This window comes from Carcharodon carcharias, chromosome 24 (genome assembly GCF_017639515.1).
Source record: "Carcharodon carcharias isolate sCarCar2 chromosome 24, sCarCar2.pri, whole genome shotgun sequence".
Lineage (NCBI taxonomy): Eukaryota > Metazoa > Chordata > Chondrichthyes > Lamniformes > Lamnidae > Carcharodon > Carcharodon carcharias.
Genome location: NC_054490.1, coordinates 15,342,910 through 15,363,967, shown reverse-complemented (window position 1 = coordinate 15,363,967; position 21,058 = coordinate 15,342,910). Strand labels below are relative to the sequence as shown.

The 21,058-nt window shown below is 52.4% G+C and overlaps 1 protein-coding gene across 1 annotated transcript in view; it reads right to left on the bottom strand.

Moving 5' to 3' along the window:
* Positions 1–21,058, bottom strand: part of aldh3b1 (aldehyde dehydrogenase 3 family, member B1) — a 309,412-nt gene that overhangs the window by 129,952 nt on the left and 158,402 nt on the right. The window contains exon 6 of the mRNA XM_041174008.1: positions 1,304–1,690. Coding sequence (XP_041029942.1) covers positions 1,304–1,690 — 387 coding nt within the window. The remainder of the gene's footprint in view (positions 1–1,303; positions 1,691–21,058) is intronic.

Genomic DNA, 21,058 nt, shown 5'->3' with positions numbered 1-21,058 from the left:
CAAGGGACACTGTATTTAATTCACTGACACAGTAACACTGACTGAGACAAGGGACACGGTATTTAATTTCCTGACACAGTAACACCGACTGAGACAAGTGACACGGTATTTAATTTCCTGACACAGTAACACCGACTGAGACAAGGGACACCGTATTTAATTCACTGCCACACTGATGCTGACTGAGACAAGGGACACGGTATTTAATTCACTGACACAGTGATACTGACTGCGACGGGGGACACGGTATTTAATTCACTGACACAGTAACACCGACTGAGACAAGGGACACGGTATTTAATTCACTGACACAGTAACACCGACTGAGACAAGGGACACGGTATTTAATTCACTGACACAGTAACACCGACTGAGACAAGGGACACGGTATTTAATTCACTGACTCAGTAATACTGACTGAGATAAGGGACACGGCATTTTATTCACTGACATAGTAACACTGACTGAGACAAGGGACACGGTATTTAATTCACTGACACAATAACACCGACTGAGACAAGGGACACGGTATTTAATTCACTGACACTGTAACACCGACTGAGACAAGCGACACGGTATTTAATTCACTGACCCTCTTATTACTGACTGAGACAAGGGACACGGTATTTAATTCACTGACACAGTAACACCGACTGAGACAAGGGACACGCTATTTAATTCACTGACACAGTAACACCGACTGAGACAAGGGACACGGTAATTTATTCACTGACACAGTAACACTGACTGAGACAAGCGACACGTTATTTAATTCACTGACACAGTAACACCGACTGAGACAAGGGACACGTTATTTAATTCACTGACACAGTAACACCGACTGAGACAAGGGACACGGTATTTAATTCACTGACACAGTAACACCGACTGAGACAAGGGACACGATATTTAATTCACTGACACAGTATCACCGACTGAGACAAGGGACACGGTATTTAGTTCACTGACACGGTAACACCAACTGAGACAAGGAACACGGTTTTTAATTCACTGACACAGTAACTCCGACTGAGACAAGGGACACGGTATTTAATTCACTGACACGGTAACACTGACTGAGACAAGGGACACGGTATTTAATTCACTGACACAGTAACTCCGACTGAGACAAGGGTCACGGTATTTAATTCACTGACACGGTAACACTGACTGAGACAAGGGACACGGTATTTAATTCACTGACACAGTATCACCGACTGAGACAGGGGACACGGTATTTAATTCACTGACACAGTAACACCGACTGAGACAGGGGATATGATATTTAATTATTGATCCTTACCGATGTACCTGTCTTGGCTGTCACTCTCCCCTCCGATCACTATCCGTCCCGAGGTGAGCAGCTGTTGAAGTTGTTTGAAGTGATCATCGCTGCCTATTCGGCCATAGTCGGGGCTCTCCCTCGGGTCTTTGCCGTAGAACCTCTCCAGGCACTGGCCGATGGCCGGGATCAGTTGATCCTGCACCTCCCTGGAGCACAGAAGGTAATCTGGGGAGACGCAGCACTGTCCGACGTTAAAGAAGCAGCCCCAAGCCAGTCGCTGAGCGGTGCTCTCCAGGTGAAAGCTCTGGTCAATATAACAGGGATTCTTGCCTCCCAGTTCCAGGGTGACGGGGGTCAGATGCTCAGCTGCAGCCTTCATGATGAGTTTTCCGACAATGCTGTTCCCTGCGGGTGGAGGGTGGACAGGGTAGGGGTTGTTGGTGGGGGTGGCGAGGGGGAGACCGAGCGGGTCATGTGTCAGTGGTGAATGTGAGGGGGTGGGGGTACCCAGCTTCACCCCAGCGCTCCCTGTCCTCTGTCCTGACAGCACTGAGCCCGGTCGCTGTCCGGAGTATCTGGTGAAGGCAAAGGGGCTCCCACATCACCGGCCGCTTGGACAGTCCGAACACGCTCTCGCCCTCCACGACACCTCCAAGCCCCTTCTCGGGCCCTGCCTCTCAGAAAATCCCCATTTATCCCTAGACACCCGCCTCCCCAACACCACCTCTGCCAGCCCCCCTCCCAGGAGACCCCCACCCTCTCTTCCTCCAGTACAGGAACCCTTACAGCTGATGAAGCACTTCTCGAAACGTGCTCCCAGCTTTAATGTAGGCTGCACGGCAGTGATTCAGTTCAGAATTATATCCCAAAACTACCCAGAAGAATAAATAACCTCTCTTTGCAGCAGAGGTTATAGGCCCAGGTAATGGATTCAATTGTGATACAGAGGGAGAGTGTTGGATGAATGAACAGTCACTCAGCGTCCGGCCCAGACAAGCTCAGCATCCATTCCCAGTTTAGTCTTTCTCTCAGTGTTCATTCCCAGTCTAGTCTGTCTCTCAGTGTCCATTCCCAGTCCAGTCTCACTCTCAGTGTCCATTCCCAGTCGAGTATCACACTGAGTGACCATTCCTCGGTCGATTCACTCCCTCAGTGTCCAAGCCCAGTCCAGTCTCTCAATGTCAATTCCAAGCCCAGTCTTTATCTCTCAGAGTCCATTCTCAGTCCAGTCTCTCCCCCAGTGTCCATTCCCAGTCTAATCTTTCCCTCAGTGTCCATTCCCAGTCCAGTCTCTCTCTCAGTGTCCATTCCCAGTCCTGTCTCACTCTCAGTGTCCATTCCCAGTCCAGTCTCTCTCTCAGTGTCCATTCCCAGTCTAATCTTTCCCTCAGTGTCCATTCCCAGTCCAGTCTCTCTCTCAGTGTCCATTCCCAGTCCTGTCACTCTCTCAGCGTCCATTCCTAGTCCTGTCTCACTCTCAGTGTCCATTCCCAGTCCAGTCTCTCTCTCAGTGTCCATTCCCAGTGCAGTCTCTCCCTCAGTGTCCATTCCCAGTCCAGTCTCTCCCTCAGTGTCCATTCCGAGTCCACTCTCTCTCTCAGTGTCCATTCCCAGTCCAGTCTCTCCCTCAGTGTCCATTCCCAGTCCACTCTCTCTCTCAGTGTCCATTCCCAGTCCAGTGTGTCCCTCAGTGTCCATTCCCAGTCCAGTGTCTCCCTCAGTGTCCATTCCCAGTCCAGTGTCTCCCTCAGTGTCCATTACCAGTCCAGTCTCTCCCTCAGTGTCCATTCCCAGTCTAGTCTCTCCCTCAGAGTCCATTCCCAGTCCTGTGTCTCACTCAGTGTCCATTCCCAGTCCAGTGTCTCCACCAGTGTCCATTCCCAGTCCAGTCTCTCTCTCAGTGTCCATTCCCAGTCCAGTGTCTCCCTCAGTGTCCATTCCCAAACCAGTCTCTCTCTCAGTGTCCATTCCCAGTCCAGTCTCTCCCTCAGTGTCCATTCCCAGTCCAGTCTCTCCCTCAGTGTCCATTCCCAGTCCAGTGTTCCCTTAGTGTCCATTCCCAGTCCAGTCTCTCCCTCAGAGTCCATTCCCAGTCCTGTGTCTCACTCAGTGTCCATTCCCAGTCCAGTCTCTCTCTCATAGTCCATTCCCAGTCCAGTCTCTCTCTCAGTGTCCATTCCCAAACCAGTCACTCTCTCCGTGTAAATTCCCAGTCCAGTGACTCCACCAGTGTCCATTCCCAGTCCAGTCTCTCAGTGACCATTCCCAGTCCAGCCTCTCTCTCAGTGTCCATTCCCAGTCCATTCTCCCTCTCAGTGTCCATTCCCAGTCCAGTCTCTCTCTCAGTGTCCATTCCCAGTCCATTCTCCCTCTCAGTGCCCATTCCCAGTCCAGTCTCTCCTTCAGTGTACATTCCCAATCCAGTGTCTCCACCAGTGTCCGTTCCCAGTCCAGCCTCTCAGTGACCATTCGCAGTCCAGTGTCTCCCTCAGTGTCCATTCCCAGTCCAGTCTCTTCCTCAGTGTCCATTCCCAGTCCAGTCTCTTCCTCATTGTCCTTTCCCAAACCAGTTTCTCCCTCAGTGTCCATTCCCAGTCCAGTCTCTCTCTCAGTGTCCATTCCCAGTCCATTCTCCCTCTCAGTGTCCATTCCCAGTCCAGTCTCTCTCTCAGTGTCCATTCCCAGTCCAGTTTCTCCCTCAGTGTCCATTCCCAGTCCAGTTTCTCCCTCAGTGTCCATTCCCAGTCCAGTTTCTCCCTCAGTGTCCATTCCCAGTCAAGTCTCTCTCTCAGTGTCCATTCCCAGTCCAGTCTCTCCCTCAGTGTCCATTCCCAGTCCAGTTTCTCCCTCAGTGTCCATTCCCAGTCCAGACTCTCCCTCAGTGTCCATTCCCAGTCCAGTCTCTCTCTCAGTGTCCATTCCCAGTCGATTATCCCTCTCAGTGACCATTCCCAGTCCAGTCTCTCTCTCAGTGTCCATTCCCAGTCCAGTGTATCCCTCAGTGTCCATTCCCAGTCCAGACCCTCTCTCAGTGACCATTCCCAGTCCAGTCTCTCTCTCAGTGTCCATTCCCAGTCCAGTGTATCCCTCAGTCTCCATTCCCAGTCCAGACTCTCTCTCAGTGTCCATTCCCAGTCCATTCTCCCTCTCAGTGACCATTCCCAGTCCAGTCTCTCTCTCAGTGTTCATTCCCTGTCCAGTCTCTCCCTCAGTGTCCATTCCCAGTCCAGTCTCTCCCTCAGAGTCCATTCCCAGTCCAGTGTCTCCCTCAGTGTGCATTCCCAGTCCAGTCTATCTCTCAGAGTCTATTCCCAAGACAGTCTCTCCCTCAGTGTCCATTCCCAAACCAGTCTCTCCTTCAGTGTCCATTCCCAGTCCAGTGTCTCCACAAGTGTCCATTCCCAGTCCAGCCTCTCAGAGACCATTCCCAGTCCAGTGTCTCCCTCAGTGTCCATTCCCAGTCCAGTCTCTCCCTCAGTGTCCATTCCCAAACCAGTCTCTCCTTCAGTGTCCATTCCCAGTCCAGTCACTCTCTCCGTGTCCATTCCCAGTGCAATCTCTCTCTCAGTGTCCATTCCCAGTCCATTCTCTGTCTCAGTATCTATTCCCAGTCCAGTCTCTCCCTCAGTGACCATTCCCAGTCCAGTCTCACTCTCAGTGTTCATTCCCTGTCCAGTCTCACTCTCAGAGTCCATTCCCAGTCCAGTCTCTCCTTCAGTGTCCATTCCCAGTCCAGTGTCTCCACCAGTGTCCATTCCCAGTCCAGCCTCTCAGTGACCATTCCCAGTCCAGTGTCTCCCTCAGTGTCCATTCCCAGTCCAGTCTCTCCCTCAGTGTCCTTTCCCAGTCCAGTGTCTCCCTCATTGTCCTTTCCCAAACCAGTCTCTCCCTCAGTGTCCATTCCCAATCCAGTCTCTCCCTCAGTGTCCATTCCCAGTCCAGTCTCTCTCTCAGTTCCATTCCCAGTCGATTCTCCCTCTCAGTGTCCATTCCCAGTCCAGTGTCTCCCTCAGTGTCCATTCCCATTCCAGTCTCACTCTCAGTGTCCATTCCCAGTCCATTCTCCCTCTCAGTGTCCATTCCCAGTCCAGTCTCTCCCTCAGTATCCATTCCCAGTCTAGTCTCTCTCTCAGTGTCCATTCCCAGTCCAGTTATTCCCTCAGTGTCCATTCCCTGTCCAGTCTCACTCTCAGAGTCCATTCCCAGTCCAGTCTTGCTCTCAGTGTCCATTCCCAGTCTAGTCTCTCTCTTAGTGTCCATTCCCAGTCCAGTTATTCCCTCAGTGTCCATTCCCAGTCCAGTCTCTCTCTCAGTGTCCATTCCCAGTCCAGTCTCTCCCTCAGTGTCCATTCCCAAACCAGTCTCTCTCTCAGTGTCCATTCCCAGTCCAGTGTCTCCGTCAGTGTCCATTCTCTGTCCAGTCTCTCTCTCAGTGACCATTTCCAGTCTAATCTCTCCCTCAGTTTCCATTCCCAGTCCTGTCTCTCTCTCAGTGTCCATTCCCTGTCCAGTGTCTCCCTCAGTATCCTTTCCCAACCTAATCTCTCTCTCAGTGCCCATTCCCAGTCCTGTCTCTCTCTGTGTCCATTCCCAGTCCAGTGTCTCCCTCAGTGTCCATTCCCAGTCCAGAGTCTCCCTCAGTGTCCATTCCCAGTCCATTCTCCCTCTCAGTGTCGATTCCCAGTCCAGTGTCTCCCTCGGTGTCCATTCCCAGTCCAGTGTCTCCCTCAGTGTCCATTCCCAGTCCAGAGTCTCCCTCAGTGTCCATTCCCTGTCCTGTTTCTCCCTCAGTTTCCATTCCCAAACCAGTCTCTCTCTCAGTGTCCATTCCCAGTCCAGTCTCTCTCTCAGTGTCCATTCCCAGTCGATTCTCCCTCTCAGTATCCATTCCCAGTCTAGTCTCTCTCTCAGTGTGCATTCCCAGTCCAGTTATCCCTCACTGTCCATTCCCAGTCCAGTCTCTCTCTCAGTGTCCATTCCCAAACCAGTCTCTCTCTCAGTGTCCATTCCCAGTCCAGTCTCTCTCTCAGGGTCCATTCCCAGACTAATCTCTCCCTCAGTGTCCTTTCCCAGTCCAGTCTCTCTCTCAGTGTCCATTCCCACTACAGTCTCTAACTCAGTGTCCATTCCCAGTCAACTCTCTCTCTAGTGTCCGTTACCAGTCCAGTGTCTCCCTCAGTGTCCATTCACATTCCAGTGTCTCCGTCAGTGTCCATTCCCATTCCAGTCTCTCTCTCATTGTCCATTCCCAGTCCAGTCTCTCCCTCAGTGACCATTCCCAGTCCAGTCTCTCTCTCAGTGTTCATTCCCTGTCCAGTCTCTCCCTCAGTGTCCATTCCCTGTCCAGTTTCTCCCTCAGCGTCCATTCCCAGTCTAGTCTCTCTCTCAGTGTCCATTCCCTGTCCTGTTTCTCCCTCAGTTTCCATTCCCAGTCCAGTCTCTCTCTCAGTGTCCATTCCCAGTCCAGTCTCTCCCTCAGTGTCCATTCCCAAACCAGTCTCTCTCTCAGTGTCCAATCCCAGTCCAGTGTCTCCGTCAGTGTCCATTCTCTGTCCAGTCTCTCTCTCAGTGACCATTTCCAGTCTAATCTCTCCCTCAGTTTCCATTCCCAGTCCTGTCTCTCTCTCAGTGTCCATTCCCTGTCCAGTGTCTCCCTCAGTGTCCTTTCCCAACCTAATCTCTCTCTCAGTGCCCATTCCCAGTGCTGTCTCTCTCTGTGTCCATTCCCAGTCCAGTCTCTCGCTCAGTCTCCATTCCCAGTCCAGTCTCTCCCTTAGTGTCCATTCCCTGTCCATTCTCTCTCTCAGTGTCCATTCCCCGGCCAGTCTCTCTCTCAGTGTCCATTCCCAGTCCAGTGTATCCCTCAGTGTCCATTCCCAGTCCAGAGTCTCCCTCAGTGTCGATTCCCAGTCCAGTGTCTCCCTCAGTGTCCATTCCCAGTCCAGAGTCTCCCTCAGTGTCCATTCCCAGTCCATTCTCCCTCTCAGTGTCGATTCCCAGTCCAGTGTCTCCCTCAGTGTCCATTCCCAGTCCAGTGTCTCCCTCAGTGTCCATTCCCAGTCCAGAGTCTCCCTCAGTGTCCATTCCCTGTCCTGTTTCTCCCTCAGTTTCCATTCCCAAAGGAGTCTCTCTCTCAGTGTCCATTCCCAGTCCAGTCTCTCCCTCAGTGTCCATTCCCAGTCCAGTCTCTCTCTCAGTGTCCATTCCCAGTCGATTCTCCCTCTCAGTATCCATTCCCAGTCTAGTCTCTCTCTCTGTGTGCATTCCCAGTCCAGTTATCCCTCACTGTCCATTCCCAGTCCAGTCTCTCTTTCAGTGTCCATTCCCAGTCCAGTCTCTCTCTCAGTGTCCATTCCCAAACCAGTCTCTCTCTCAGTGTCCATTCCCAGTCCAGTCTCTCTCTCAGGGTCCATTCCCAGACTAATCTCTCCCTCAGTGTCCTTTCCCAGTCCAGTCTCTCTCTCAGTGTCCATTCCCACTACAGTCTCTAACTCAGTGTCCATTCCCAGTCAACTCTCTCTCTAGTGTCCATTACCAGTCCAGTGTCTCCCTCAGTGTCCATTCACATTCTAGTGTCTCCGTCAGTGTCCATTCCCATTCCAGTCTCTCTCTCATTGTCCATTCCCAGTCCAGTCTCTCCCTCAGTGACCATTCCCAGGCCAGGCTATCTCTCAGTGTTCATTCCCTGTCCAGTCTCTCCCTCAGTGCCCATTCCCTGTCCAGTTTCTCCCTCAGCGTCCATTCCCAGTCTAGTCTCTCTCTCAGTGTCCATTCCCTGTCCTGTTTCTCCCTCAGGCGTCCATTCCCAGTCTAGTCTCTCTCTCAGTGTCCATTCCCTGTCCTGTTTCTCCCTCAGTTTCCATTCCCAGTCCAGTCTCTCTCTCAGTGTCCATTCCCAGTCCAGTGTCTCCCTCAGTGTCCATTCCCAAACCAGTCTCTCTCTCATTGTCCATTCCCAGTCCAGTGTCTCCCTCAGTGTCCATTCCCAGTCCAGTCTCACTCTCAGAGTCCATTCCCAGTCCAGTCTCTCCCTCAGTATCCATTCCCAGTCTAGTCTCTCTCTGTGTGCATTCCCAGTCCAGTTATTCCCTCAGTGTCCATTCCCAGTCCAGTCTCTCTTTCAGTGTCCATTCCCAGTCCAGTCTCTCCCTCAGTGTCCATTCCCAAACCAGTCTCTCTCTCAGTGACCATTCCCAGTCCAGTCTATCCCTCAGTGTCCATTCCCAGTCCAGTCTCTCAGTGACCATTCCCAGTCCAGTGTCTCCCTCAGTGTCCATTCCCAGTCCAGTCTCTCTCTCAGTGTCCTTTCCCAGTCCAGTCTCTCCCTCATTGTCCTTTCCCAAACCAGTCTCTCCCTCAGTGTCCATTCCCAGTCCATTCTCCCTCTCAGTGTCCATTCCCAAACCAGTCACTCTCTCAGTGTCCATTCCCAATCCAGTCTCTCCCTCAGTGTCCATTCCCAGTCCAGTCTCTCTCTCAGTTCCATTCCCAGTCGATTCTCCCTCTCAGTGTCCATTCCCAGTCCAGTGTTTCCCTCAGTGTCCATTCCCATTCCCGTCTCACTCTCAGTGTCCATTCCCAGTCCATTCTCCCTCTCAGTGTCCATTCCCAGTCCAGTCTCTCCCTCAGTATCCATTCCCAGTCTAGTCTCTCTCTCAGTGTCCATTCCCAGTCCAGTTATTCCCTCAGTGTCCATTCCCTGACAAGTCTCACTCTCAGAGTCCATTCCCAGTCCAGTCTTGCTCTCAGTGCCCATTCCCAGTCTAGTCTCTCCCTCAGTGTCCATTCCCAGTCCAGTTATTCCCTCAGTGTCCATTCCCAGTCCAGTCTCTCTCTCAGTGTCCATTCCCAGTCCAGTCTCTCCCTCAGTGTCCATTCCCAAACCAGTCTCTCTCTCAGTGTCCATTCCCCGTCCAGTGTCTCCGTCAGTGTCCATTCCCTGTCCAGTCTCTCTCTCAGTGACCATTTCCAGTCTAATCTCTCCCTCAGTTTCCATTCCCAGTCCTGTCTCTCTCTCAGTGTCCATTCCCAGCCCAGAGTCTCCCTCAGTGTCCATTGCCTGTCCTGTTTCTCCCTCAGTTTCCATTCCCAAACCAGTCTCTCTCTCAGTGTCCATTCCCAGTCCAGTCTCTCCCTCAGTGTCCATTCCCAGTCCAGTCTCTCTCTCAGTGTCCATTCCCAGTCGATTCTCCCTCTCAGTATCCATTCCCAGTCTAGTCTCTCTCTCAGTGTGCATTCCCAGTCCAGTTATCCCTCAGTGTCCATTCCCAGTCCAGTCTCTCTTTCAGTGTCCATTCCCAGTCCAGTCTCTCTCTCAGTGTCCATTCCCAAACCAGTCTCTCTCTCAGTGACCATTCCCAGTCCAGTGTTTCCCTCAGTGTCCATTCCCAGTCCAGTCTCTCTCTCAGGGTCCATTCCCAGACTAATCTCTCCCTCAGTGTCCTTTCCCAGTCCAGTCTCTCTCTCAGTGTCCATTCCCACTCCAGTCTCTAACTCAGTGTCCATTCCCAGTCAAGGCTCTCTCATTGTCCATTCCCAGTCCAGTCTCTCCCTCAGTGACCATTCCCAGTCCAGTCTTTCTCTCAGTGTTCATTCCCTGTCCAGTCTCTCCCTCAGAGTCCATTCCCTGTCCAGTTTCTCCCTCAGTGTCCATTCCCAGTCTAGTCTCTCTCTCAGTGTCCATTCCCTGTCCTGTTTCTCCCTCAGTTTCCATTCCCAGTCCAGTCTCTCTCTCAGTGTCCATTCCCAGTCCAGTGTCTCCCTCAGTGTCCATTCCCAAACCAGTCTCTCTCTCAGTGTCCATTCCCAGTCCAGTCCCTCCCTCAGTGTCCATTCCCAGTCGATTCTCCCTCTCAGTGTCCATTCCCAGTCCAGTGTCTCCCTCAGTGTCCATTCTCAGTCCAGTCTCACTCTCAGAGTCCATTCCTAGTCCAGTCTCTCCCTCAGTATCCATTCCCAGTCTAGTCTCTCTCTGTGTGCATTCCCAGTCCAGTTATTCCCTCAGTGTCCATTCCCAGTCCAGTCTCTCTTTCAGTGTCCATTCCCAGTCCAGTCTCTCCCTCAGTGTCCATTCCCAAACCAGTCTCTCTCTCAGTGACCATTCCCAGTCCAGTCTATCCCTCAGTGTCCATTCCCAGTCCAGTCTCTCAGTGACCATTCCCAGTCCAGTGTCTCCGTCAGTGTCCATTCCCAGTCCAGTCTCTCTCTCAGTGTCCTTTCCCAGTCCAGTCTCTCCCTCATTGTCCTTTCCCAAACCAGTCTCTCCCTCAGTGTCCATTCCCAGTCCATTCTCCTTCTCAGTGTCCATTCCCAAACCAGTCACTCTCTCAGTGTCCATTCCCAATCCAGTCTCTCCCTCAGTGTCCATTCCCAGTCCAGTCTCTCTCTCAGTTCCATTCCCAGTCGATTCTCCCTCTCAGTGTCCATTCCCAGTCCAGTGTCTCCCTCAGTGTCCATTCACATTCCAGTCTCACTCTCAGTGTCCATTCCCAGTCCATTCTACCTCTCAGTGTCCATTCGCAGTCCAGTCTCTCCCTCAGTATCCATTCCCAGTCTAGTCTCTCTCTCATTGTCCATTCCCAGTCCAGTTATTCCCTCAGTGTCCATTCCCTGTCCAGTCTCACTCTCAGAGTCCATTCCCAGTCCAGTCTTGCTCTCAGTGTCCCATTCCCAGTCTAGTCTCTCTCTCAGTGTCCATTCCCAGTCCAGTTATTCCCTCAGTGTCCATTCCCAGTCCAGTCTCTCTCTCAGTGTCCATTTCCAGTCCAGTCTCTCCCTCAGTGTCCATTCCCAAACCAGTCTCTCTCTCAGTGTCCATTCCCAGTCCAGTGTCTCCGTCAGTGTCCATTCCCTGTCCAGTCTCTCTCTCAGTGACCATTCCCTCTCCAGTCTCTCTCTCAGTGTTCATTCCCTGTCCAGTCTCTCTCTCAGTGTCTATTCCCTGTCCAGTTTCTCCCTCAGTGTCCATTCCCAGTCTAGTCTCTCTCTCAGTGTCCATTCCCTGTCCTGTTTCTCCCTCAGTTTCCATTCCCAGTCCAGTCTCTCTCTCAGTGTCCATTCCCAGTCCAGTGTCTCCCTCAGTGTCCATTCCCAAACCAGTCTCTCTCTCAGTGTCCATTCCCAGTCCAGTCTCTCCCTCAGTGTCCATTCCCAGTCGATTCTCCCTCTCAGTGTCCATTCCCAGTCCAGTGTCTCCCTCAGTGTCCATTCCCAGTCCAGTCTCACTCTCAGAGTCCATTCCCAGTCCAGTCTCTCCCTCAGTATCCATTCCCAGTCTAGTCTCTCTCTGTGTGCATTCCCAGTCCAGTTATTCCCTCAGTGTCCATTCCCAATCCAGTCTCTCTTTCAGTGTCCATTCCCAGTCCAGTCTCTCCCTCAGTGTCCATTCCCAAACCAGTCTCTCTCTCAGTGACCATTCCCAGTCCAGTCTATCCCTCAGTGTCCATTCCCAGTCCAGTCTCTCAGTGACCATTCCCAGTCCAGTGTCTCCCTCAGTGTCCATTCCCAGTCCAGTCACTCTCTCAGTGTCCTTTCCCAGTCCAGTCTCTCCCTCATTGTCCTTTCCCAAACCAGTCTCTCCCTCAGTGTCCATTCCCAGTCCATTCTCCCTCTCAGTGTCCATTCCCAAACCAGTCACTCTCTCAGTGTCCATTCCCAATCCAGTCTCTCCCTCAGTGTCCATTCCCAGTCCAGTCTCTCTCTCAGTTCCATTCCCAGTCGATTCTCCCTCTGAGTGTCCATTCCCAGTCCAGTGTTTCCCTCAGTGTCCATTCCCATTCCCGTCTCACTCTCAGTGTCCATTCCCAGTCCATTCTCCCTCTCAGTGTCCATTCCCAGTCCAGTCTCTCCCTCAGTATCCATTCCCAGTCTAGTCTCTCTCTCAGTGTCCATTCCCAGTCCAGTTATTCCCTCAGTGTCCATTCCCTGTCCAGTCTCACTCTCAGAATCCATTCCCAGTCCAGTCTTGCTCTCAGTGCCCATTCCCAGTCTAGTCTCTCTCTCAGTGTCCATTCCCAGTCCAGTTATTCCCTCAGTGTCCATTCCCAGTCCAGTCTCTCTCTCAGTGTCCATTCCCAGTCCAGTCTCTCCCTCAGTGTCCATTCCCAAACCAGTCTCTCTCTCAGTGTCCATTCCCAGTCCAGTGTCTCCGTCAGTGTCCATTCCCTGTCCAGTCTCTCTCTCAGTGACCATTTCCAGTCTAATCTCTCCCTCAGTTTCCATTCCCAGTCCTGTCTCTCTCTCAGTGTCCATTCCCTGTCCAGTGTCTCCCTCAGTGTCCTTTCCCAACCTAATCTCTCTCTCAGTGTCCATTCCCAGTCCTGTCTCTCTCTGTGTCCATTCCCAGTCCAGTCTATCCTTCAGTGTCCATTCCCAGTCCAGTCTCTCAGTGACCATTCCCAGTCCAGTGTCTCCCTCAGTGTCCATTCCCAGTCCAGTCTCTCTCTCAGTGTCCTTTCCCAGTCCAGTCTCTCCCTCATTGTCCTTTCCCAAACCAGTCTCTCCCTCAGTGTCCATTCCCAGTCCATTCTCCCTCTCAGTGTCCATTCCCAAACCAGTCACTCTCTCAGTGTCCATTCCCAATCCAGTCTCTCCCTCAGTGTCCATTCCCAGTCCAGTCTCTCTCTCAGTTCCATTCCCAGTCGATTCTCCCTCTCAGTGTCCATTCCCAGTCCAGTGTTTCCCTCAGTGTCCATTCACATTCCCGTCTCACTCTCAGTGTCCATTCCCAGTCCATTCTCGCTCTCAGTGTCCATTCCCAGTCCAGTCTCTCCCTCAGTATCCATTCCCAGTCTAGTCTCTCTCTCAGTGTCCATTCCCAGTCCAGTTATTCCCTCAGTGTCCATTCCCTGTCCAGTCTCACTCTCAGAGTCCATTCCCAGTCCAGTCTTGCTCTCAGTGCCCATTCCCAGTCTAGTCTCTCTCTCAGTGTCCATTCCCAGTCCAGTTATTCCCTCAGTGTCCATTCCCAGTCCAGTCTCTCTCTCAGTGTCCATTCCCAGTCCAGTCTCTCCCTCAGTGTCCATTCCCAAACCAGTCTCTCTCTCAGTGTCCATTCCCAGTCCAGTGTCTCCGTCAGTGTCCATTCCCTGTCCAGTCTCTCTCTCAGTGACCATTTCCAGTCTAATCTCTCCCTCAGTTTCCATTCCCAGTCCTGTCTCTCTCTCAGTGTCCATTCCCTGTCCAGTGTCTCCCTCAGTGTCCTTTCCCAACCTAATCTCTCTCTCAGTGTCCATTCCCAGTCCTGTCTCTCTCTGTGTCCATTCCCAGTCCAGTCTCTCGCTCAGTCTCCATTCCCAGTCCAGTCTCTCCCTTAGTGTACATTCCCAGTCCATTCTCCCTCTCAGTGTCCATTCCCCGGCCAGTCTCTCTCTCAGTGTCCATTCCCAGTCCAGTGTATCCCTCAGTGTCCATTCCCAGTCCAGAGTCTCCCTCAGTGTCGATTCCCAGTCCAGTGTCTCCCTCAGTGTCCATTCCCAGTCCAGTGTCTCCCTCAGTGTCCATTCCCAGTCCAGAGTCTCCCTCAGTGTCCTTTCCCAGTCCAGTCTCTCTCTCAGTGTCCATTCCCACTCCAGTCTCTACCTCAGTGTCCATTCCCAGTCAACTCTCTCTCTAGTGTCCATTACCAGTCCAGTGTCTCCCTCAGTGTCCATTCACATTCCAGAGTCTCCATCAGTGTCCATTCCCATTCCAGTCTCTCTCTCTTTGTCCATTCCCAGTCCAGTCTCTCCCTCAGTGACCATTCCCTGTCCAGTCTCTCTCTCAGTGTTCATTCCCTGTCCAGTCTCACTCTCAGAGTCCATTCCCAGTCCAGTCTCTCCTTCAGTGTCCATTCCCAGTCCAGTGTCTCCACCAGTGTCCATTCCCAGTCCAGCCTCTCAGTGACCATTCCCAGTCCAGTGTCTCCCTCAGTGTCCATTCCCAGTCCAGTCTCTCTCTCAGTGTCCTTTCCCAGTCCAGTGTCTCCCTCATTGTCCTTTCCCAAACCAGTCTCTCCCTCAGTGTCCATTCCCAATCCAGTCTCTCCCTCAGTGTCCATTCCCAGTCCAGTCTCTCTCTCAGTTCCATTCCCAGTCGATTCTCCCTCTCAGTGTCCAATCCCAGTCCAGTGTCTCCCTCAGTGTCCATTCCCATTCCAGTCTCACTCTCAGTGTCCATTCCCAGTCCATTCTACCTCTCAGTGTCCATTCGCAGTCCAGTCTCTCCCTCAGTATCCATTCCCAGTCTAGTCTCTCTCTCATTGTCCATTCCCAGTCCAGTTATTCCCTCAGTGTCCATTCCCTGTCCAGTCTCACTCTCAGAGTCCATTCCCAGTCCAGTCTTGCTCTCAGTGTCCATTCCCAGTCTAGTCTCTCTCTCAGTGTCCATTCCCAGTCCAGTTATTCCCTCAGTGTCCATTCCCAGTCCAGTCTCTCTCTCAGTGTCCATTTCCAGTCCAGTCTCTCCCTCAGTGTCCATTCCCAAACCAGTCTCTCTCTCAGTGTCCATTCCCAGTCCAGTGTCTCCGTCAGTGTCCATTCCCTGTCCAGTCTCTCTCTCAGTGACCATTCCCTCTCCAGTCTCTCTCTCAGTGTTCATTCCCTGTCCAGTCTCTCCCTCAGAGTCTATACCCTGTCCAGTTTCTCCCTCAGTGTCCATTCCCAGTCTAGTCTCTCTCTCAGTGTCCATTCCCTGTCCTGTTTCTCCCTCAGTTTCCATTCCCAGTCCAGTCTCTCTCTCAGTGTCCATTCCCAGTCCAGTGTCTCCCTCAGTGTCCATTCCCAAACCAGTCTCTCTCTCAGTGTCCATTCCCAGTCCAGTCTCTCCCTCAGTGTCCATTCCCAGTCGATTCTCCCTCTCAGTGTCCATTCCCAGTCCAGTGTCTCCCTCAGTGTCCATTCCCAGTCCAGTCTCACTCTCAGAGTCCATTCCCAGTCCAGTCTCTCCCTCAGTATCCATTCCCAGTCTAGTCTCTCTCTGTGTGCATTCCCAGTCCAGTTATTCCCTCAGTGTCCATTCCCAATCCAGTCTCTCTTTCAGTGTCCATTCCCAGTCCAGTCTCTCCCTCAGTGTCCATTCCCAAACCAGTCTCTCTCTCAGTGACCATTCCCAGTCCAGTCTATCCCTCAGTGTCCATTCCCAGTCCAGTCTCTCAGTGACCATTCCCAGTCCAGTGTCTCCCTCAGTGTCCATTCCCAGTCCAGTCACTCTCTCAGTGTCCTTTCCCAGTCCAGTCTCTCCCTCATTGTCCTTTCCCAAACCAGTCTCTCCCTCAGTGTCCATTCCCAGTCCATTCTCCCTCTCAGTGTCCATTCCCAAACCAGTCACTCTCTCAGTGTCCATTCCCAATCCAGTCTCTCCCTCAGTGTCCATTCCCAGTCCAGTCTCTCTCTCAGTTCCATTCCCAGTCGATTCTCCCTCTGAGTGTCCATTCCCAGTCCAGTGTTTCCCTCAGTGTCCATTCCCATTCCCGTCTCACTCTCAGTGTCCATTCCCAGTCCATTCTCCCTCTCAGTGTCCATTCCCAGTCCAGTCTCTCCCTCAGTATCCATTCCCAGTCTAGTCTCTCTCTCAGTGTCCATTCCCAGTCCAGTTATTCCCTCAGTGTCCATTCCCTGTCCAGTCTCACTCTCAGAATCCATTCCCAGTCCAGTCTTGCTCTCAGTGCCCATTCCCAGTCTAGTCTCTCTCTCAGTGTCCATTCCCAGTCCAGTTATTCCCTCAGTGTCCATTCCCAGTCCAGTCTCTCTCTCAGTGTCCATTCCCAGTCCAGTCTCTCCCTCAGTGTCCATTCCCAAACCAGTCTCTCTCTCAGTGTCCATTCCCAGTCCAGTGTCTCCGTCAGTGTCCATTCCCTGTCCAGTCTCTCTCTCAGTGACCATTTCCAGTCTAATCTCTCCCTCAGTTTCCATTCCCAGTCCTGTCTCTCTCTCAGTGTCCATTCCCTGTCCAGTGTCTCCCTCAGTGTCCTTTCCCAAACAAATCTCTCTCTCAGTGTCCATTCCCAGTCCTGTCTCTCTCTGTGTCCATTCCCAGTCCAGTCTATCCTTCAGTGTCCATTCCCAGTCCAGTCTCTCAGTGACCATTCCCAGTCCAGTGTCTCCCTCAGTGTCCATTCCCAGTCCAGTCTCTCTCTCAGTGTCCTTTCCCAGTCCAGTCTCTCCCTCATTGTCCTTTCCCAAACCAGTCTCTCCCTCAGTGTCCATTCCCAGTCCATTCTCCCTCTCAGTGTCCATTCCCAAACCAGTCACTCTCTCAGTGTCCATTCCCAATCCAGTCTCTCCCTCAGTGTCCATTCCCAGTCCAGTCTCTCTCTCAGTTCCATTCCCAGTCGATTCTCCCTCTGAGTGTCCATTCCCAGTCCAGTTATTCCCTCAGTGTCCATTCCCAATCCAGTCTCTCTTTCAGTGTCCATTCCCAGTCCAGTCTCTCCCTCAGTGTCCATTCCCAAACCAGTCTCTCTCTCAGTGACCATTCCCAGTCCAGTCTATCCCTCAGTGTCCCTTCCCAGTCCAGTCTCTCAGTGACCATTCCCAGTCCAGTGTCTCCCTCAGTGTCCATTCCCAGTCCAGTCTCTCTCTCAGTGTCCTTTCCCAGTCCAGTCTCTCCCTCATTGTCCTTTCCCAAACCAGTCTCTCCCTCAGTGTCCATTCCCAGTCCATTCTCCCTCTCAGTGTCCATTCCCAAACCAGTCACTCTCTCAGTGTCCATTCCCAATCCAGTCTCTCCCTCAGTGTCCATTCCCAGTCCAGTCTCTCTCTCAGTTCCATTCCCAGTCGATTCTCCCTCTCAGTGTCCATTCCCAGTCCAGTGTTTCCCTCAGTGTCCATTCCCATTCCCGTCTCACTCTCAGTGTCCATTCCCAGTCCATTCTCGCTCTCAGTGTCCATTCCCAGTCCAGTCTCTCCCTCAGTATCCATTCCCAGTCTAGTCTCTCTCTCAGTGTCCATTCCCAGTTCAGTTATTCCCTCAGTGTCCATTCCCTGTCCAGTCTCACTCTCAGAGTCCATTCCCAGTCCAGTCTTGCTCTCAGTGTCCATTCCCAGTCTAGTCTCTCTCTCAGTGTCCATTCCTTGTCCAGTTATTCCCTCAGTGTCCATTCCCAGTCAAGTCTCTCTCTCAGTGTCCATTCCCAGTCCAGTCTCTCCCTCAGTGTCCATTCCCAAACCAGTCTCTCTCTCAGTGTCCATTCCCCGTCCAGTGTCTCCGTCAGTGTTCATTCCCTGTCCAGTCTCTCTCTCAGTGACCATTTCCAGTCTAATCTCTCCCTCAGTTTCCATTCCCAGTCCTGTCTCTCTCTCAGTGTCCATTCCCTGTCCAGTGTCTCCCTCAGTGTACTTTCCCAACCTAATCTCTCTCTCAGTGTCCATTCCCAGTCCTGTCTCTCTCTGTGTCCATTCCCAGTCCAGTCTCTCGCTCAGTCTCCATTCCCAGTCCAGTCTCTCCCTTAGTGTCCATTCCCAGTCCATTCTCCCTCTCAGTGTCCATTCCCCGGCCAGTCTCTCTCTCAGTGTCCATTCCCAGTCCAGTGTATCCCTCAGTGTCCATTCCCAGGCCAGAGTCTCCCTCAGTGTCGATTCCCAGTCCAGTGTCTCCCTCAGTGTCCATTCCCAGTCCAGTGTCTCCCTCAGTGTCCATTCCCAGTCCAGAGTCTCCCTCAGTGTCCATTCCCTGTCCTGTTTCTCCCTCAGTTTCCATTCCCAAACCAGTCTCTCTCTCTCAGTGTCCATTCCCAGTCCAGTCTCTCCCTCAGTGTCCATTCCCAGTCCAGTCTCTCTCTCAGTGTCCATTCCCAGTCGATTCTCCCTCTCAGTATCCATTCCCAGTCTAGTCTCTCTCTCAGTGTGCATTCCCAGTCCAGTTATCCCTCAGTGTCCATTCCCAGTCCAGTCTCTCATTCAGTGTCCATTCCCAGTCCAGTCTCTCCCTCAGTGTCCATTCCCAAACCGGTCTCTCTCTCAGTGACCATTCCCAGTCCAGTGTTTCCCTCAGTGTCCATTCCCAGTCCAGTCTCTCTCTCAGGGTCCATTCCCAGACTAATCTCTCCCTCAGTGTCCTTTCCCAGTCCAGTCTCTCTCTCAGTGTCCATTCCCACTCCAGTCTCTACCTCAGTGTCCATTCCCAGTCAACTCTCTCTCTAGTGTCCATTACCAGTCCAGTGTCTCCCTCAGTGTCCATTCACATTCCAGAGTCTCCATCAGTGTCCATTCCCATTCCAGTCTCTCTCTCTTTGTCCATTCCCAGTCCAGTCTCTCCCTCAGTGACCATTCCCTGTCCAGTCTCTCTCTCAGTGTTCATTCCCTGTCCAGTCTCACTCTCAGAGTCCATTCCCAGTCCAGTCTCTCCTTCAGTGTCAATTCCCAGTCCAGTGTCTCCACCAGTGTCCATTCCCAGTCCAGCCTCTCAGTGACCATTCCCAGTCCAGTGTCTCCCTCAGTGTCCATTCCCAGTTCAGTCTCTCTCTCAGTGTCCTTTCCCAGTCCAGTGTCTCCCTCATTGTCCTTTCCCAAACCAGTCTCTCCCTCAGTGTCCATTCCCAATCCAGTCTCTCCCTCAGTGTCCATTCCCAGTCCAGTCTCTCTCTCAGTTCCATTCCCAGTCGATTCTCCCTCTCAGTGTCCAATCCCAGTCCAGTGTCTCCCTCAGTGTCCATTCCCATTCCAGTCTCACTCTCAGTGTCCATTCCCAGTCCATTCTACCTCTCAGTGTCCATTCGCAGTCCAGTCTCTCCCTCAGTATCCATTCCCAGTCTAGTCTCTCTCTCATTGTCCATTCCCAGTCCAGTTATTCCCTCAGTGTCCATTCCCTGTCCAGTCTCACTCTCAGAGTCCATTCCCAGTCCAGTCTTGCTCTCAGTGTCCATTCCCAGTCTAGTCTCTCTCTCAGTGTCCATTCCCAGTCCAGTTATTCCCTCAGTGTCCATTCCCAGTCCAGTCTCTCTCTCAGTGTCCATTTCCAGTCCAGTCTCTCCCTCAGTGTCCATTCCCAAACCAGTCTCTCTCTCAGTGTCCATTCCCAGTCCAGTGTCTCCGTCAGTGTCCATTCCCTGTCCAGTCTCTCTCTCAGTGACCATTCCCTCTCCAGTCTCTCTCTCAGTGTTCATTCCCTGTCCAGTCTCTCCCTCAGAGTCTATACCCTGTCCAGTTTCTCCCTCAGTGTCCATTCCCAGTCTAGTCTCTCTCTCAGTGTCCATTCCCTGTCCTGTTTCTCCCTCAGTTTCCATTCCCAGTCCAGTCTCTCTCTCAGTGTCCATTCCCAGTCCAGTGTCTCCCTCAGTGTCCATTCCCAAACCAGTCTCTCTCTCAGTGTCCATTCCCAGTCCAGTCTCTCCCTCAGTGTCCATTCCCAGTCGATTCTCCCTCTCAGTGTCCATTCCCAGTCCAGTGTCTCCCTCAGTGTCCATTCCCAGTCCAGTCTCACTCTCAGAGTCCATTCCCAGTCCAGTCTCTCCCTCAGTATCCATTCCCAGTCTAGTCTCTCTCTGTGTGCATTCCCAGTCCAGTTATTCCCTCAGTGTCCATTCCCAATCCAGTCTCTCTTTCAGTGTCCATTCCCAGTCCAGTCTCTCCCTCAGTGTCCATTCCCAAACCAGTCTCTCTCTCAGTGACCATTCCCAGTCCAGTCTATCCCTCAGTGTCCATTCCCAGTCCAGTCTCTCAGTGACCATTCCCAGTCCAGTGTCTCCCTCAGTGTCCATTCCCAGTCCAGTCACTCTCTCAGTGTCCTTTCCCAGTCCAGTCTCTCCCTCATTGTCCTTTCCCAAACCAGTCTCTCCCTCAGTGTCCATTCCCAGTCCATTCTCCCTCTCAGTGTCCATTCCCAAACCAGTCACTCTCTCAGTGTCCATTCCCAATCCAGTCTCTCCCTCAGTGTCCATTCCCAGTCCAGTCTCTCTCTCAGTTCCATTCCCAGTCGATTCTCCCTCTGAGTGTCCATTCCCAGTCCAGTGTTTCCCTCAGTGTCCATTCCCATTCCCGTCTCACTCTCAGTGTCCATTCCCAGTCCATTCTCCCTCTCAGTGTCCATTCCCAGTCCAGTCTCTCCCTCAGTATCCATTCCCAGTCTAGTCTCTCTCTCAGTGTCCATTCCCAGTCCAGTTATTCCCTCAGTGTCCATTCCCTGTCCAGTCTCACTCTCAGAGTCCATTCCCAGTCCAGTCTTGCTCTCAGTGCCCATTCCCAGTCTAGTCTCTCTCTCAGTGTCCATTCCCAGTCCAGTTATTCCCTCAGTGTCCATTCCCAGTCCAGTCTCTCTCTCAGTGTCCATTCCCAGTCCAGTCTCTCCCTCAGTGTCCATTCCCAAACCAGTCTCTCTCTCAGTGTCCATTCCCAGTCCAGTGTCTCCGTCAGTGTCCATTCCCTGTCCAGTCTCTCTCTCAGTGACCATTTCCAGTCTAATCTCTCCCTCAGTTTCCATTCCCAGTCCTGTCTCTCTCTCAGTGTCCATTCCCTGTCCAGTGTCTCCCTCAGTGTCCTTTCCCAACCTAATCTCTCTCTCAGTGTCCATTCCCAGTCCTGTCTCTCTCTGTGTCCATTCCCAGTCCAGTCTCTCGCTCAGTCTCCATTCCCACTCCAGTCTCTCCCTTAGTGTCCATTCCCAGTCCATTCTCCCTCTCAGTGTCCATTCCCCGGCCAGTCTCTCTCTCAGTGTCCATTCCCAGTCCAGTGTATCCCTCAGTGTCCATTCCCAGTCCAGAGTCTCCCTCAGTGTCGATTCCCAGTCCAGTGTCTCCCTCAGTGTCCATTCCCAGTCCAGTCTCTCCCTCAGTGTCCATTCCCAAACCAGTCTCTCCTTCAG